At 43.3% G+C, this 17,009-nt stretch overlaps 1 protein-coding gene across 1 annotated transcript in view; it reads right to left on the bottom strand.

The window, feature by feature from the left end:
- Positions 1–2,017: 2,017 nt before the first annotated feature.
- The window catches only part of SHISAL2A (shisa like 2A), a 555,131-nt gene continuing 540,139 nt past the window's right edge, over positions 2,018–17,009 (bottom strand). The window contains exon 3 of the mRNA XM_078673463.1: positions 2,018–2,417. Within this exon, the coding sequence (XP_078529589.1) occupies positions 2,233–2,417 (185 nt within the window). The 3' untranslated portion in view covers positions 2,018–2,232. The remainder of the gene's footprint in view (positions 2,418–17,009) is intronic.

Raw genomic sequence — 17,009 nt, 5'->3', positions numbered from 1 at the left:
CTTTCACAGGCATAGAGATTCTTATGCTTAGATCCAAATAGTTTGTGTCACCAAGGGAAATGGCTGAGAACCTTGCGGACCTCTCATAGGCTGACCGTTGCCTTGACAGCAATTAGCAGCCCTAGGTATCCCTGGGGTGGGGTCAGTTAGAACTAAGCATTGTCCTTATAACAAAGATGTTTTATAGGCCCTGGTGTTGGAGAAATTGGACATTTAATTTTCCCCATTGTAGATACCTAGACACATAGGTTAACATTGCAATAGTTTATTAAATCATAAATATCACTACAGATTACCAACAATACCATTCAATGATTTAGGAGACATGGTATTGATGAATCCAACAATATGCTATTGTTGATATACCCTAAAATATACAGAAAAGAAGATTTTCTTTCCTGTAAGCCAAACTTCCTGTGACACCGGGGGCCACTTATCACTTAATCAAAGCAGCTTGGCTAATTCTCTTAACTCTGACCAATCAGGGTAGGCCGCTGGAAGTTTGATTTGCATCAACTGCACTCCGACTGACTGCGCATGTTGCACAATCTGGAACTACAAACTCTGTGGACCTAATTTGCTTCAAGGGGACTCCCTGCAAGCCACAGGTTAAAAGAGCTCACCTTGACCATCACCGCCAAGAATTCCCAGCCTGGATTACCTCCAGTAGATTTGGAAGGGTTTTGTCCAAGTGGATTGTGGGAACTGAAGTCCTCGACATTCAAGGACAATCTTGGAGGTTCCGGACCCTTGGATTGTGTTTTGGACACTTTGGAACTCTAAGGAAGTAGTTCCAGAAGTTAGAAGAACTTTGGAAAAACGCTCCAGAGGGGGGCAGACTCAACTGCGAGAGCTAAGCCGAGATCTTCAACCATGAGCTGGCCTGCCTGCTGGTTCATCCTACTGAAAAGCTGCGGGAGTCGACTCCCAAAGTTTGACCAGGGGCTCCCTAAAAAGCAAGCCGTCGAACCCTCACCGAACCCGAATTGGTGAAGAGCATCGAGGGACCCCGACAGAAAAAGCGCCAGAAAAGTTTGAAAGTCCGTGGGAAATCTGTGACAAGCCTCCCGTGGGGAATAGCCATGCAGGACTCCATTACAGTCAGCCTGAATCTTTGACTTTGTCTCTGTCTAGCGCATATAGATGTCCCATTAGGTGGTATAGGTTTCTATGTGCTTTATAGTGCTAAATCTTTCAAATTTCTTTTCTCCGGTTTGCTACATTGGATTTTTTTATATTTCCTATTTTTCTATAAATTGGTGTGGGATTTTTATTGTGTGCTGTGTCTTAATTATTCATTGAATTGGCGTTTTTAAATGATTTACATACCTGTTTTTTAAGTTATGGCTGCCTGCTCGCAGCCAAGCTACCAAGGGTTGAGCATAGGAATAATTTATTGAGACCTATTCTGAGCCAATGACTGTGTTAATGGCCTATTGCCAGTGGTAGATGCACATTTAACACTACTAATAAACCACTTTCCAACAATGAAACACTCTGTAAGAGGGGTAGTTATTGAAAATATCATGTTACTCTTAACTTACATTCAACATATCCCCATGCAGAACATGCCATGACTGAAGAATGCCGGTCAATAGTTTCAACTCACACCCAACTGACCTCTAACCAGCCGCGGTCCGTGCTGGTAAGAGCAGTGGGACTGGGTGGGGGGGTATTTCATCAGATTACGATGAGGGGAAATTAAATATTTATTTAATTTTCCCTCATGGTCCACTACCGAAACCCCCTCTCCCTCCCACACCCCAATCCGGCCCCACAGCTCTTACCTGCATGGGCCACAGCTGCCCCTAACCGACATTATACCAATTTTATTCAGGCTCAATATCACACATTGTGAAACTCTGGATTGAACTAAACTACTTAATAAATCAACACAGAACTCAAGGTGTCAGGATTGTTACACAAGCAAGCAATATAGCCTCCAAAGACATGTGTGAAACAGAGAGAGCAATATATTGCAAAGTTTTGATTTATTTTATTAATCAAACAAATGCACAGTGCTCTGCCTCTTGAAAATTCCGCTTTATACAACAAAAACTATGACAAGATTTGTGTTACAGAAAAACAGATGAAAAAAGATATGTTTTTCAATCCATCTTGTAAGATCAAAGCTTTAAGGCAAACGTTACAAAAAGCAGGATTGGTGAAAACATGACAGTATGAAGTACACAGTAAGATGTTGGTAAGAATCTTCAGACAACACTTCAGACATTATGTAGGTCCTTGCACGTTGATGGTGGTAACAGTTGCCATAAAACATCTCTGGAAAAGTCTCTCAGGGTCCTGGGGTTGATTATCACAGTCCAGTTTATGGTTAAAAAAATGTCTCTTAAAACCGTTGGGTCCTGTTGACTGGCTGGATCTGCTGGTACCCTCCAAGGAATTCTGCTCTGCAACTTGAACATAAAAAGTGCTTTAGTTATGCAGATAACAATATACACCGCCTCTTTTCAGTTATGCAAACAGGTGAAACTGGCATAGATTTACTTTAACATGCACTTCGGTATCCTGACTAGTTTTCAAAACATATGCACATTTTTATCAATTCTCTCATTTGAAAGGAATTTGTTATTTTTCAGAGCTTGTGTGACGCTATAGCCTACTCTACCTCTGATGTGATTGAAATGTGTGCCTTTAATGTCTACCGTACAAAGTTGTTTATACTTCCGCACAATTTTTGTCAGATTTTGGTCACAATGAATAGTCTACAGTGTAGATGATTTCTGCAGATTTGCTCATTTTGCCACTGGATTCAAACTAGGCTGGCTGATGAAGGGTATTACCCCGAAACCGGTCTCAGGATGCTTGTTTCCGGTCCAGGGAAGACCTGGCTTGGTGGTTCGGGCTGGACTGTTCCCATGAGGCACATGGTCAAGACTGAATTGCATATAGATGGGTCTTAACTGGGGTGGCGAAGTGAGCTAAAGAACGATGATAGATTCAACCCAGATCTGTGACTGAGGATGAGTGTCTAAAAAATGTTCAGCACTCCGCCCATCATCTCCTTATATTTGCATTGTTAACCATAAGTTGGCAGGGTATGCCCAGACAGGTATCCCTTGCTCACTTTGCCACTGTATTCAAGCTAGCCTGGCTGATGAGGGGTGTTACCCCAAAACCGGTCCCAGGATGCTTGTTTTTTGGTCCAGGGAAGACCTGGCTTGGCACTTCGGGCTGGACTGTCCCCATGAGGCACATGGTCAAGACTAATTTGCATATAGCTGGGTCTGAACTTTGGGTGGCGAAGTGAGCTAAAGAACGACAATGGATTCAACCCAGATCTGTGACTGGGGGTGAGTGTCTGAAAAGTTTCAGCTCTATGTCCATCATGTCCTTGTGTTTGCAAGCATGATTAAATTACATACATCATATTGTTTACTAATATACTAGAAAAACTTTGGGCATAACATTGAGCACAATACAGGGAAGACATCAACAACACCAAGCCAGCTTCTCTGTGCGCTATCCCACAATGGTTATTCTTTACCCCTTTATCTCTGGAAGACTTGGCTGCCATCCACAAATCTCTCAAAGCCATATCCCATACATATGATGCCTTATCCTCATCCTCCAGGAAAGCTGACACATAAAGACACATCTAAGTCTCCTTTGTTCCAGACATCGAATGTCACTCACACTGCCTACAACTCATCAAGACCTATATGTCAAGCACCTATGTGAAGCACATCCCCACCGAAATAGAATTACTACTAATAATAGAGAACCTAAAGCACAACTACTCCATACAAAATTGAACAATTGAATCAAATCTGTACATTTCTGATAATTTGCCCCTATATATTAGGTAAGAGTTTGGTCATGAATCATTATAAAACAATGTCATCTTTCTACATTTAGGTCGAATATAGGGGTTACTTGATGCACCCTATATGTACATTGGTAATGCGTAAATATAGGAAACAATAGTACCCTATAGGGATGGGTTTGATAAAACTTGTCACCCAATTGTTATTTTAGTCACTATTGATAACCAGTAAATGGAATGTTTATACTTTATATATTTTACAAGGCCTGCTGCCTCTAAGGGTAATTACCAGGGGTGGGCGGAACTTTCAGAGTTCACTCCGCGGAGTTACATAAAAATTCCACGAGATTCTGGTGAGTCCGGCGAGCAGGTGAAATTCAGCACCTGGTGCTGCTCATGCAGATTATTGGCACCAGGAGCTTGTTCCGTGTTGCAAAATCAGCGCGAACGACACCATGCAGATCAGTAGAGGGTGCTGCTTCCTCTCTCGCTCAAGTAGATTTTCTACTCAAGTGAAAGCTTTCTCATCGCAAATGGTCATGACCTGCTGCAACCGCCCATATTGAGAAGTCTTGCTGGAAGGCGTTCTAGCACCAGAAACTCTAACCAGAGGACGCAAACTCTCGCTCGCGCTTGCCAACTTAATGTTTGCGAGTCGCGCACGAAAACAAAAATTGGCATGTAAAGGTTGGTGGAGTTTTGCTGGTACCCATATGATGAAGCATGTCACCTTTGGTGAGTGAGGGATTTCGTCCTAATAAGGGAATTTCCCACAGCTAGTGTTATAGTAGTTATTCACCATACAATTTCTTTTCTTCGATTTTCTGTTTAAAATAGATCCAAGGATTTTACATTTGTTTTTGTCTGATACTATTGGGGATATAATCCTTTGCAGGTCTCTAAAATGTCCCTAAGACCCTCCTGCCTTACACCTCCTGTTGTGTTAGTATCACTGATCAATAGTAGACTTCCATTGCCTGAAACCATACTGTACGTCAGATACAATGTTATCAATGTTATTCTCCTCTACCCAGTTGGTAAGTCTAAGCAACACAACACGTCCCAGAACTATTACAACAGGATCAATGAGGGAAATTGGGAGATACCATTCTGGGTTTTCGTTATTCCCTTTTTAAAAACTGGCACAATTTCAGCTGAAGAGGCCTGGGGTGGGCTCTCTAACTAAGGCATTAAAATCTGGGATAAAACTGGACCCCAAACCTCTATGCACAAAGAAGCATGTCCCTCTCGATGAACCTGCAGGTCAACATCGTTGCCTCCAGCTGCTTCAACACCCCGAGTCAAGAAAGACCATGTCTCATGCACTCATAACCAGCAGACTGGACTACGGAAACGCACTCTACGTCGGGATCAACAAGTCTCTGCTCCGCAAACTCCAGACCATACAGAACACCCCAGCCAGACTCGCCCTTGGCATCCCTCGACATGAACACATCACCTACGGAACCTCCACTGGCTTCCCATTGAGAAGAGAGTTACTTTCAAAATACTCACCCACGCCTATAAATGCCTCCACAACATCGGACCTCAATACCTCAACGAGAGCATATCCTTCCATGCACCCAGGAGAAACCTCACATCAACCAACCTCATCCTCGCCAAAACCCCAAGCATCCTCCGAGCCAGAACAGGTGGAAGAGCCTTCTCCTACATCGTGGCCAAGACCTGGAATGAGCTCCCGATTGACATCAGACCCTCCCTGAACATCTTCCGAAAGACACTCAAGACCTGGCTCTTTGACTGAACGGAGCTGCTCACCACCACCAAGCGCCTGGAGACCTAGAGGCTGGAGGCTAGCTTAAACCTACCACTGGGAGGCAGTGCAGAAACGACTGCCTGCACAGAATGCACTTGCTAATTATAGATACCTTTAAAGTGAGTTACCCATGGTCAGCAGCAATGTGATGGCACACCGTAACATCCTTTTCCTGGGCAAAACATTGTTGGTTCAATATGCGCCAAACGGTTGAACTGTTTTTCCATGTACTTGCTTGAGCTAGGTCATCCCGAGCTTGGGAGCTTGGTTCATATTTATGACTCCTTCACTGGAGCTGATAATATTTTTACAAAGGTTGGAAATTAGATCCCCATTTCTAGGCATAGCTTTCAGTGCAGATTTTAGAGACCTCAGGGCCTTAGAGCAACTGTGTCAACCCATCAGCGGCCAGGGGGAGTGGAGTTAGTAGCCAGGTGTGATAAAAGCCAAATTGTTTTTTTAGAAATACGCCCAAACCTCTAAGATTGATAAATCAGTGGCAGTGGTTTCTAGACAGGTGCCAAAATCCGGAGCACAGCTCTGAAATAGGGAGTGCTTGAATCTTTCAGGCTAAACCATTGCCCAACTGATGCGCCTTCCTTGATCAGAATGGGAAAGAGCACGAAGAAGCACCTGAGTGTGAACTAAGTTGGACTGCCTCCAACTCATGATAATAGAAACTGGGTTGTGGTCACTAAAGACACTATGTAAAATATTAAACCAAGACATCAACAGAAAAAGAGAGGCTGAAAAAAAAAAAAAAATCTATAATTGAAAAGCAGCCCCTAACCAGTAAATGTGGGGAGAATATGTGGATTTGGGGTATAGATCAGTTTATCCAATATAAAAAGCAAATGATTTCCACTTACAATTTTATTCAGCTCAGAGCCTTCTCTTTTGTGTACCATGTAGCCCCTCCTAGAGCCTACATGGAGGCTTTGTCTTGCTTCTATTAAGGGGACACTCACACAAGTGAATATTTAAATCCCGTGCAATGATTGGGCTAGGAGAACCACCCCCATTATCGGTTAGAGAATCAATGAAGGTACCCAGAAGGGATATATTGGATGATTTGTGGGGAGAATAGGCAGCATTATAAAAGTGGAAAAGATAAATATCTGTAGAACACAAATATGACGGTCTTGATGCCTGGAGTACAGCGGACCCAGAAGTTATAACAACATTGACTCAAGCCTCAACATTCCAATGCAATATAAATTACTAGAACCCCTTCAGCCCTAACGGACACTGAGGCAATTGCTGGAACAAAATAAACTGTATATCCCACCCCACAAAAAAATATTTGAAGTCACCTAGGTTTCCTGAAGACAAATAACATTACATTTCCTGATAAAAGCATGTCAATGCAGGTCTCTGAATTTTTGAATGTTCCAGCAGACTAAGTTAAAATTGTTGCGGTGCCATAAAGCAAGACCTGTACCAGGAGGGATGGGTGAGCTACGACCAGGGGAACTGACTGAATTCAGAAGAAGAGCTTCAGGAGCTAGTCAATCACAAGAGTCTAGGGCACTCGGGGGCAAAATGGGTCACATTCTCGGGTCACATTCTCCAGGGAAGAAATGACAGAGAGGCTGCGGGTGGTCCAAGGCCATGATGCATTGCTTGGACACGTGTTATATTATGTTACGTTATATTGATTTATAAAGCACATGTATACCCGGAGGTGTCTTGGCGTTATGGACAGCGGGGGTCTGCACTGACATCTAGTTCTGAAACAGCCAAGTTTTCAGGCCTTTCCTAAAGGAGATGAGGGTGGGGGCGCTTCTAAGGTCAAATGGGAGAGAGTTCCAGAGCTTGGTGGTGTAGAAGTGGAAGCTGAGGCCGCCCCATTGTAAGGTGCAGATTTTTGGCACCCGCAGAAGTTTAGTGCCGGAGGAACGAAGGTGTCTGGTAGGTTCGTACCAGGTGAACAGATTCTGCAAAAAGACCGGGCCTTTTTGGCTCAAGGCTTTGTAGGCTAGAGAGAGTGCCTTGAATTTAATCTGTTGCTCCACAGTGAGCCAGTGCAGTTTTCGAATTTCAGCGGTGATCGAGTTGTTCCTAGGTATGTTGGATAGTAGCCTTGCCACTGAATTCTGTACACTTTGCACTTTTTTCAAACATTGTTTCTGTACATTTCCCAGTAGTCCGTTGCAGTAGTCAAGTTTTGACTGGATTAAGGATGTCACTACCGTTTGTTTTGTGTCTACCGGAAGTTAAGGAAGGATCTTACTTACTTTTTTAATTAGAAAGTGACTGGCTGAAACCGTTGCATTCGTGTGTTAGATAAGGGAAAGTTTGTGGTTCAACCACACCCCCAGATTCTTAGCTTTTACCACCGGTTTTGGGGGCTGGCTCATCTCTGCTGGCCACCATAGGTTACCCCAACTCGGTAGTAAATTGCTAAAGATGAAAATCTCTGTTTTATCAGAGTTTAGTTTGAGGTAATGCATATTCATCCATTGATTGATGGTACGCATACAATTTTGAAATTGTAGGGTGGGGGGCCTCATTTTTGTATGCTGTTACTACAATCTGAGGCAATCGTGGAGCCACACCTACAATCTATGGCCCACAGAAATAGCGCAGTGGAAGAGCTTGAATGAAAAACGGGACACTGCATGTCTGTAAATTGATTGCTGCAAAAACTTGTGCAGCAAGTTGAGAGCGATTACAGTTCACCACCACCAAATCCCCCTCATCATCTTTGGCATCCTTTCCCAGCCAGCTGACTATTTTCACTATGTTTATCTGCTTGTGAATGTGGGGCAAAGATTAGAGTGAAGGCCGATCCAATGAGTCGCCTTGTTTTTTGATGGGCAAATGATTCACTCACCGCCGTGTCGGAGGGGGTACATTCCCCAGCATCACAACGTAAGGTGTAGCCGCTGTAGGAAAGTCAATAACAACCTCATTCTTGGTATTTGTGGGGCAATCCAAGCGAGCATGTGGATGACCAGCACCCCGCATAACCATGGCCTTAGAGTCACGCTGCAAGGAACTGGAGTCATTAGGAAGTATAGGTGGATACACCAACTTGCCCGCTAGAGAGAGAGGGATCGGGGACTGTGGAAGCCAATATAGGACCAAACCATGTAGGAGCAACCAGAGCCAGGTCACTAGTAACCCCAGGCGGAGTTGCTCTATGCGGAGCTCCAGACCTCCCACCCTCGCAATTAAATATTTAACATTAGAATTCAAATTAAAGTAAAATAAAAGCCCACTTACCTATTTGCGTGCACATGCACAGTCCTACCATGACGTACATCTGACAGTGGGGATTTCCGGCGAGGAGGAGGAGGAAAGCCCGGAGCCGCTGCGATAAAGGTAAGTCGACTTTTATTTTACTTTAATTGGCATTTTTATTTAAAAATATTTCGGCGGGGGTGGGAGGCGGAGGATCCGGGGCTGAATTTTGCTCCGCTGCGGAGTCGTAAGTTTTTGCAGACTTTGCGTTCTCCGCGGAATGCGAGTATGCACAAATCTGCAAACTCTGCCAGTGGAGCAGAGTTCCTGGCACAGGGTTAGTCAGTAGAAAGAGGTTTCAAATAAGGATGAGACTTGGTGAGTTTACTGACCTCCTCAGGCAGCTTATCTAGTCTCTCCTTGATAGTGATCAGGCAGTCATTTATAACAGATGCAAACTCAGTCATTATGGGCAATCATTGCTAACATCCAGGTAGTTTCCGGGTAGAGGGGGCTCACACTGGTACCACGCATGGCCTCCGGTATGGGAGTCAGGAACCTGGATTGCACTTGCGTTTAGCAGCAGAAGTGGGATTGCTTGGGGACAAGTGGGCCACTGCTTCCATGGGGGGGACCAGTTGCAGGGATAGTGACAGAGGGCTCCCTAACAACCAGAGGGGCTACATGATCCCTCAAAGCATCGGTGCAGTTATCAAGAGGCAAAGGCAATGACAAGGTTGGGATTCCATCATGATCCAGAGACAAATGACGCTCAGCTAGTTAAATTTACTCAGAAACATTTATGGTTGTGCCTATAGTTCCTAAAGTTGGTTCAGGGTTAACCACCTTCTTCTTCCCCATCGTGCACACAGTTCAGCTGAACCCACTCAAGGGTAACCTCATGAGAAAAAAAAAAGACATTGTCATTTACTTCCTTTGAGGTGGTGCTAAACAGCATCCATGGGACAACCTTGATGGAATGCCCAAAAGAGAAAGGAGCCAAGAGACTAGGCCCAGCCCAGCCTCGTTCGGACATCTACGGGTGCAGATGGGTCCTCAGAATGCACTATATAGCTATGTGGCAGAGTCAAATTGGCAACAGGCGAGGTGCTAAAAGAGTTCGCCTCTTTAGCCCTTGTAGAATCTTGGGAGACGTTGTCCCTGCTGGAATACTTCCACTCTGCCGGTCCTCAGAATGCGCTCTATAGTGATGTGGCTCAAATTGGCAGCAGGCGTGGTGCTAAATCATGCCGGCTCCGTAGCCACTGTAGAATCTTGGGACAGGTAGTCCCTGCTGGAACACTCCAGTGTATGTGTGAAATATATGATGTTATATTAATTAAACCAATATCTTGTTGATTCTGACTTCTATTTCTTCAAGTTAGAGGGGCCTATAAACAAAGTACATTTCTGTATGATTACTCTTACACAAAATTAAAAAATCATCAAACTATTTATGATAAAATAACATTTATGTTTTATTTCTGTATAATTGTTTATGACATTAAATTAAATGTAAATATATGTTTGCAGTACCAGTGGCTGGCCATGTATGGTGCTGGAAATATTCCAGGTCAGAGCAGTAGTGCATGTTCTGCTGTTTTAGGTCATTTGTGGCTGTTGTAACTTTGGAAGTACAGTTTATGACTAGGAATGAGTTTACGCATTTGTGGATGGGGGTTCTGTGAATCTCTAAACCCATGTTAGCCCTCCCTCAACTCCCTAATACTCCTCACATAACCCGTGACATTTAGTACTAAGTATTCCCCTTTTTCCAGCAACTCCCCAGAACCCTACTACATTTAATACTAAGTAGTAAATATAAATGTGTGATCATCTTTCCATAGAAAAGTTAGGAGAGGTGGAAATTAAGATAGTTTTGTGAATTGTATTTTGTAGTAAGTAAACAGTACTGTTGTAGTACTTTTTTATGTTCTACAAAATGCAGTTTGCGATTGGAGGTAGAATTTCTAATAATTTTACTGTGTACAGTCATTCATATATGGTATGTGTAACAATCCCTGAAGCCAAATAAATTCAGGCCGAACATGTATCGATCAAATGGCACTCAATAAATAAGCTGTTTGGGGACCTTCCCTGATTAACAATTTGTTGAAGTCCTACCGTTTAGGTTTTGATGGACTCAACCCCATTCCTACACACACAGTGAGGATTGCAGGGAACATCATTTGTTCAGGCCCACACGGATTAAGTTTTGCCTCAACCATTTTGAACTTTAACATGACACTTGCAAATAGCAGTTCATAAATCTTTATTTAGGCAATTTTATAGCCATAAAAGATGTTCACATAGTACAGATAAAATACATTGCTTATAAAGAACATGATATTGAGTTAAAAAGAAAACAATATCTACAATACAGGAGCAAATAAATATCGAAACTGCACCCTACATAATATTGCACAGAAAATACCAGAGACTACAGACTATAGATCTAATCATCTGTAGAAGTTAGTTTGCCATTTGGACATATAGATATTTTCTATGCAGAAGTTTTAGGAGCCTGCGCTTATACCACATGGCTGTCAAACATTTTGCTACAGCAAATACAATAAAACCGGATAACTCTGTTTTAAATATTCTGTAGGCCTGCATGCAATTGGTAAATCCCAAGTTTTTGCATACGGGTATAATCCTGTACTTTCTATGCTTTTGATAAGCTGGGCAGAAAAAAAGCAAATGCAAATCATTTTTAGACTCACAATTACAACCAGGACAGTTTTTTGGTGTAGGTGGAGCCCACTTACTGGTGAGAGCTCTAATTGGTAAGGTGCCATATCTCCATTGTAGGTATAATTTTCTTGTTAAAATTGGAAAGATGTCATCAAAAACATGTTCAAAATGATAAAAATCTTTAACTTTTAAAAAGGATTCTGTTAGGGTGCCGATCTGTGAATTGTGCAAAGCAGCAGATATTTTGCTATCATAAAATAATCTGGCCAAATGCTTGCGTGACATGACATTACAGGCAATTTCAGGATCAGACCATAGTGATGGTATTCCCAACCTCCCACATTCTTTCTTAATTTACATAAGCAAGGGAATTTTCCCTAGATTTGGTAGGCTTGGGATCTCCTGAAGTTCCTGCCTGTAGTTGTGGAGCTCGGGTGTTGTCCACAATCTCCGCCAGAATCTTAGTGGTTTTAGGGCCAATTCCTCCTCTATCGATTTGATACCCAAATCGAGCTGCAGGGGTAGAAGAGGAGTACTTGACGGCAGCGGCAAAAGTTGTCTTAAGAATTTGTTCTCCGTGACGGTGATCTCTGATCTACATGTGTAGCCCCATAGAGAACCGCCATAGAGAACCTCCCCCCTTGCCTGCATTTTATAAATCTCCAAAGATGGGCCGATGGGTTTGTAAGTAGATGTGTTGGAAAGCTTCAAGATTCCCCCTGTAAGTTGGGCCAGTCTGAGCTGAGATTTAATTTGTTGAGGCTCCCAGGTCATGTTCTCATTCATGGTTACCCCATAATACTCAAAAGTCTAGAATCGCAAATATCTTGTTAAATGTCAACTTGTGCTCATCATGGGGGATTCGGCAGTTTACAAAAAAGGGCTATACGAATCTGCCACAAGTATGGACACTATAATTTGATACATTAATAGCATTGGTCATCTGCTAGACTTCATAGAGCCAACTTAAGTCCTGACTCAAATTGCTGACGATGTAACACTCTGGATTGTGACATAGAGCATAGTTACTGGACTCAAATATGGGAACATCTGAAATGTAATTTTTGGTCCATTGAGGCTTGACGGCAACCTTAGCACTTATTCATGACTTAAGTAACCTCCCAGACCCGCCCTCCCACTTCACACGATGGGTGACTACAGCTCGAGGGGTTGACAAAATGAGGATTTTAAGACGACATTGAAAAACTGACAGAGTCCTATCCTACTGAGCATGGTTAGAGAATATGTGTGAAACAAACATTTTCAAAAAAATAATATATGAAATTAATGACAGACTACTAAGTTTTCTGGAGATCTGGGGCAGGTTCCTCGACACGAGGTCTCACAAGAACAGGTTTCTAAAGGCCTTCACCTTTGCTACATTTTCCTCTGAACTGTACGGGATGGAAACAGCTTTGCACTTCACTAGTACCTTCTTGTGGGCATTCCCAGAGTGTTACCTCTCTCCCTTTCACTTTGAAAGATGTTGATAATACTTATTTGCTGATTATATACTGTGATGGTTTGCTTCGTGTTCCAGTTTTTCTTGACCTTTATGGAAGCATGCATTACCCGCTCCCCTTCCCCTCACCCCTTCTTCTGCTTGATGTTTTGGTACTTCAATTCATTCATGTATGTATGATGTACTGTTCAATTATTGTGGTATGTATACATTGTTGGTTACATTTCACCTTCAAACCAATAAAGGAAAGTGAGGCACAAAAGAGAATTGCAGCTTGGTAGATAGATCACACAATGCATGAAGATGACACCCAAATCCACGTAAAAGCCTCCAATGATCCTTGCAGGCATATTAACCCCTTCAGTGCTGATGACAAAGCCAGCTCGTCATGGGCGTTACCTGCGCTACGCGGATGACGAGCTGGCTTTGTCATAAACAAGCCATTTTTAAAATTTTAGCGCACAGCGGGAAAACGCGGTAGGGCGGTAGGGGTTAAAAAATGGAAGGACTTGCGATTATAAAATATCTAATTATTTACCCAAATTAACTACATCACTTGTAAATCTACAAAGAGTCCAGCAACAGGACTCCTGTTTAGCCTGAAATGCCATGCATTAAACCAGCTATAGAATCCTTTGGGATTGGTAAAAGAAAGATCAATCTTTATAACCTCAAATTTCATTCTGAAACTGCTAAATGGCTTCTCACCAGTGTAGCTCTCTATTGAACAAAAATTATTCCAGTAATTGCAGCACTTTTGCATTCATATTGAAAAGTGCAGATTTATTAGCACTTCCTGTAGAAAATAATATGGCTAGACAAGTTTAAAAGCTGTTTCTACTTTGTATGTGTGCTATACAGTGCAGCATGCATGCAAAGTCGGAAAAGCACAGAGAAATAAAAAAAAATTCTCCGCTTAATGCCTGCTTCTCAGCAGAGTTATCTCTTGGCGCTAAACCCTTTCTATCAATGTTAGTGAATAGGGTTTAGCATCAAAAGCATGGGTGGTTGCATGGGAACGCCCATGTACTACCCATTTAAACCTCCTTGACTTTTACATACAAACCAACGCTAATACCAATTAGCAATGGTTTGTAAATCCCCAAACAGTTTTAGCACCAGGTTTGCCATGAAAAAGTAACATTAACCCGACGCTAAACCGATGAGAATCTGGGCCCTGATGTGCACTAAAGCTTGTTATCACCCAGCACTGCGTACATTTTCTGAAGGTATAACTTGCCCATATTACAGGGAAACTATAATCTACCTCGGCCCTCTAGCTCATTTATTGCACCAGGGCCGACTTTAGCGCTGGTGGCACCCAGTGTAATCAATACAATTGTTTGTCCCCACACAACATGACCTCCTCCTCGAATTCCATCATCAGCAACCGGCAAAAGTGCCACTTATCTCTGTATAGCCCCTGTATAGCCCCTCACTCACATACATTTTATTTGTTTTAAAGCACTGGTAAAAGTTGGCTTTACAAATCACCTCTGCTATCCACAAAAAAATGCAGGTCTGTTCTTTGCAGTAGGCATATTAACCCTCTGAGTTACTTTATGGCCAGTCAGAACTGCCACAAGACAAAACTTGATTTTCTCTCTCTAGAAAGTCACAAGAGTTATCTTGACATTTTTATTACTGCCTGAAAGCTGGACACACGAGGAACTCTGCATCAGGTGCCTTTGAAGCGGAAGCTTATGCTCAGCATAGCGCCCCACACTTCTTGGCCCCTTCCAGGTGGGCGCCTAGTGCACCAATCTTTTTGCCCTAATGCGGGTCCCGCATGGCACTGCCTACTGCTGGGGTCTCTGAGGGGCATATTATCAAGGGGTTTTATCTCCGCTTTTTAGGCTTTAAAAGCCAAGAAAGCGGAGATAAAATTATCTCCCTATTACCTAACTGTCGCTAACACCAGTTAGCGACAGCTAGTAGGAGATAGCGATCATCTTGGGCCCCACTTTGCATGTCAGTGATATTTATCACTAATGACATGCAAAGTGGGCGTGCCAAGATGTTAGCGACTGGAAACAGTCGCTAACATCGCTATCTCCTATTACCAACTTTTGGAGATATTCGCGCTAAGCGCGAATATCTCCAAAAGCTAACACCTGCCCTGAGCAGTTCTTAGCCATGTTATCCAATGGGAGGTGGATAACATGGTTAAGAGCATTAGCTCGGTAATGCATGAATATCGCTGACTTTTCAGCAATATTCATGCATTGCGGCCGTTTTTTATCGCATTTGCGATAAACCTTGGTAATACCAAGGTTTATCTGCGGTAAAAATCGCCCCAGCTCAGCGGTAAATTTTTGTCTCTAACCAATCAATAGCGATAATTATTGCTATTGCTTGGTAATATGCCCCTAAATTCCTTCCTAGCCTGACAGTCTGTGTTGACGTTGGACTCTAATCCGACGACCGAAGTAGTCCATTTAAATTTTTCCTCAGTGTGTGGTTTGCTTCATTTTATTTCCAGCCTCATTAAAATCTAAAAATTGGACGCTTGGAGTATGGAAGCCGAAGATACTTCAAGGACCTCTAATCGAACAAGTCTCTGAATACATGCTAATTAGCTGGTGCTCGGGGGCAAGCGCAGTTGCAGTGGGTCGGCTCTCTGTGCAGGGCCCTGACACTGCTAAATAATCTGTAGTGCAGAAACACCGGTGAGAGGCTCGCCTGTTTGACACAGAAGCCGATCTCCGCCTTGCTCCCAGCATCTGTTGAGGAGAAAAAACGCATGTGGAAGAAAAACACTGAATTAACAACGTCGAGAGGCCTTGAAAATATATAAATACCGCACTCAAAAATAAAATACAAACATCTCGATACAAGCAATTAAAGATAAAGGCCGCAGACGAAAAATATAAATACATTCATGTGTCTACTCTTGTATGGGTCTGAATTCACATCTACAGAAAGATAACGGTGGAAAACAAAAGGTCTCTGCTAATAAAAAGACAATCACATTTCAGTGTAAAAATGGAGCAGCTTCCTGGAGCTCACGAACAGAGAATGAGCCGCTTGTCAGACGGAGGCCATCCCCAGCTCTTTATGTTAGTCCCCAAACTTTATTATGGAACACTTATGGCTGTGTATGACTCGTAGAGCTCATTATATGACAATACTGCAGATGTGCACTTACACTAGTGAGGGACAGTGCTTTTTTTAGGTCTCGCCTAAGCAGTGTGCATGCACTGCATAGGAGACCTTTAGCCGCTGTGCAGCTCTTTTTACAAAGCACATACTCGTGCTTGTGGCGGCATACGCCTTGTTGGAGTGCGCAGCGGCGCGCCACAAGCACGGGTATGTGCTTTGAAAAAGAGCAGACTGATCTCTCCCACTGCAGCGCGAGGCACGTGTGCTTGTCATTGCCTATAGCACTCCATACAGTGCTCGTGTTTTCAGTTCACTCGCTCCGTCCTCCCCCTCCTCTTTTTTAATGCAGTTTTATGCGCATGCACTGCATAGGAGACCTTTAGCCGTCGTGCAGCTCTTTTTACAAAGCACATACTCGTGCTTTTGGCGGCATACGCCTTGTGGGAGTGCGCAGCGGCGCGCCACAAGCACAAGTATGTGCTTTGAAAAAGAGCACACTCGTCTCTCCCGCTGCGGTGCGATGCGCTTGCGCTTGTCATTGCCTAGTAGCCCTCCATACAGTGCTCGAGGTTTCAGTTCACTCGCTCCGTCCTCCCTATCTGCTTTTTTAATGCAGTTTTATATAGCGTGAACACTACCCCCAAAGTATTATTAAAGCACTTTATATGAGTGCCAGTTACTTTGCACAAGACCATGTTTTTTTTTGTAGGAGATGAGAGATTAACAGCCTGATTCATGTACATGCCGTTTTGCGTGTCCCTAATAGCGATCAATAGCGACTCGCTATTGAGGAAACGCAAAACGGCATTCATGTACTTATCTGAGAAAAAATAGCGACTCGCATGCGGGCGCTAAAGCCGTTAGCGACCCACCAAAAACCACCAAAAACGCAGAATAATCGCTATTTCCGGCTACCTGCGAACGGGAATTGCGACTCGCAATCCCGATCGCACGAGATTGCGCTCGCAATCCCGATTGCACGGGATTGCGAGTCGCATTCT

The sequence above is a fragment of the Lissotriton helveticus genome, chromosome 1_2 (assembly GCF_964261635.1).
Source record: "Lissotriton helveticus chromosome 1_2, aLisHel1.1, whole genome shotgun sequence".
NCBI lineage: Eukaryota > Metazoa > Chordata > Amphibia > Caudata > Salamandridae > Lissotriton > Lissotriton helveticus.
This window is presented reverse-complemented; position numbering and strand designations above follow the sequence as displayed.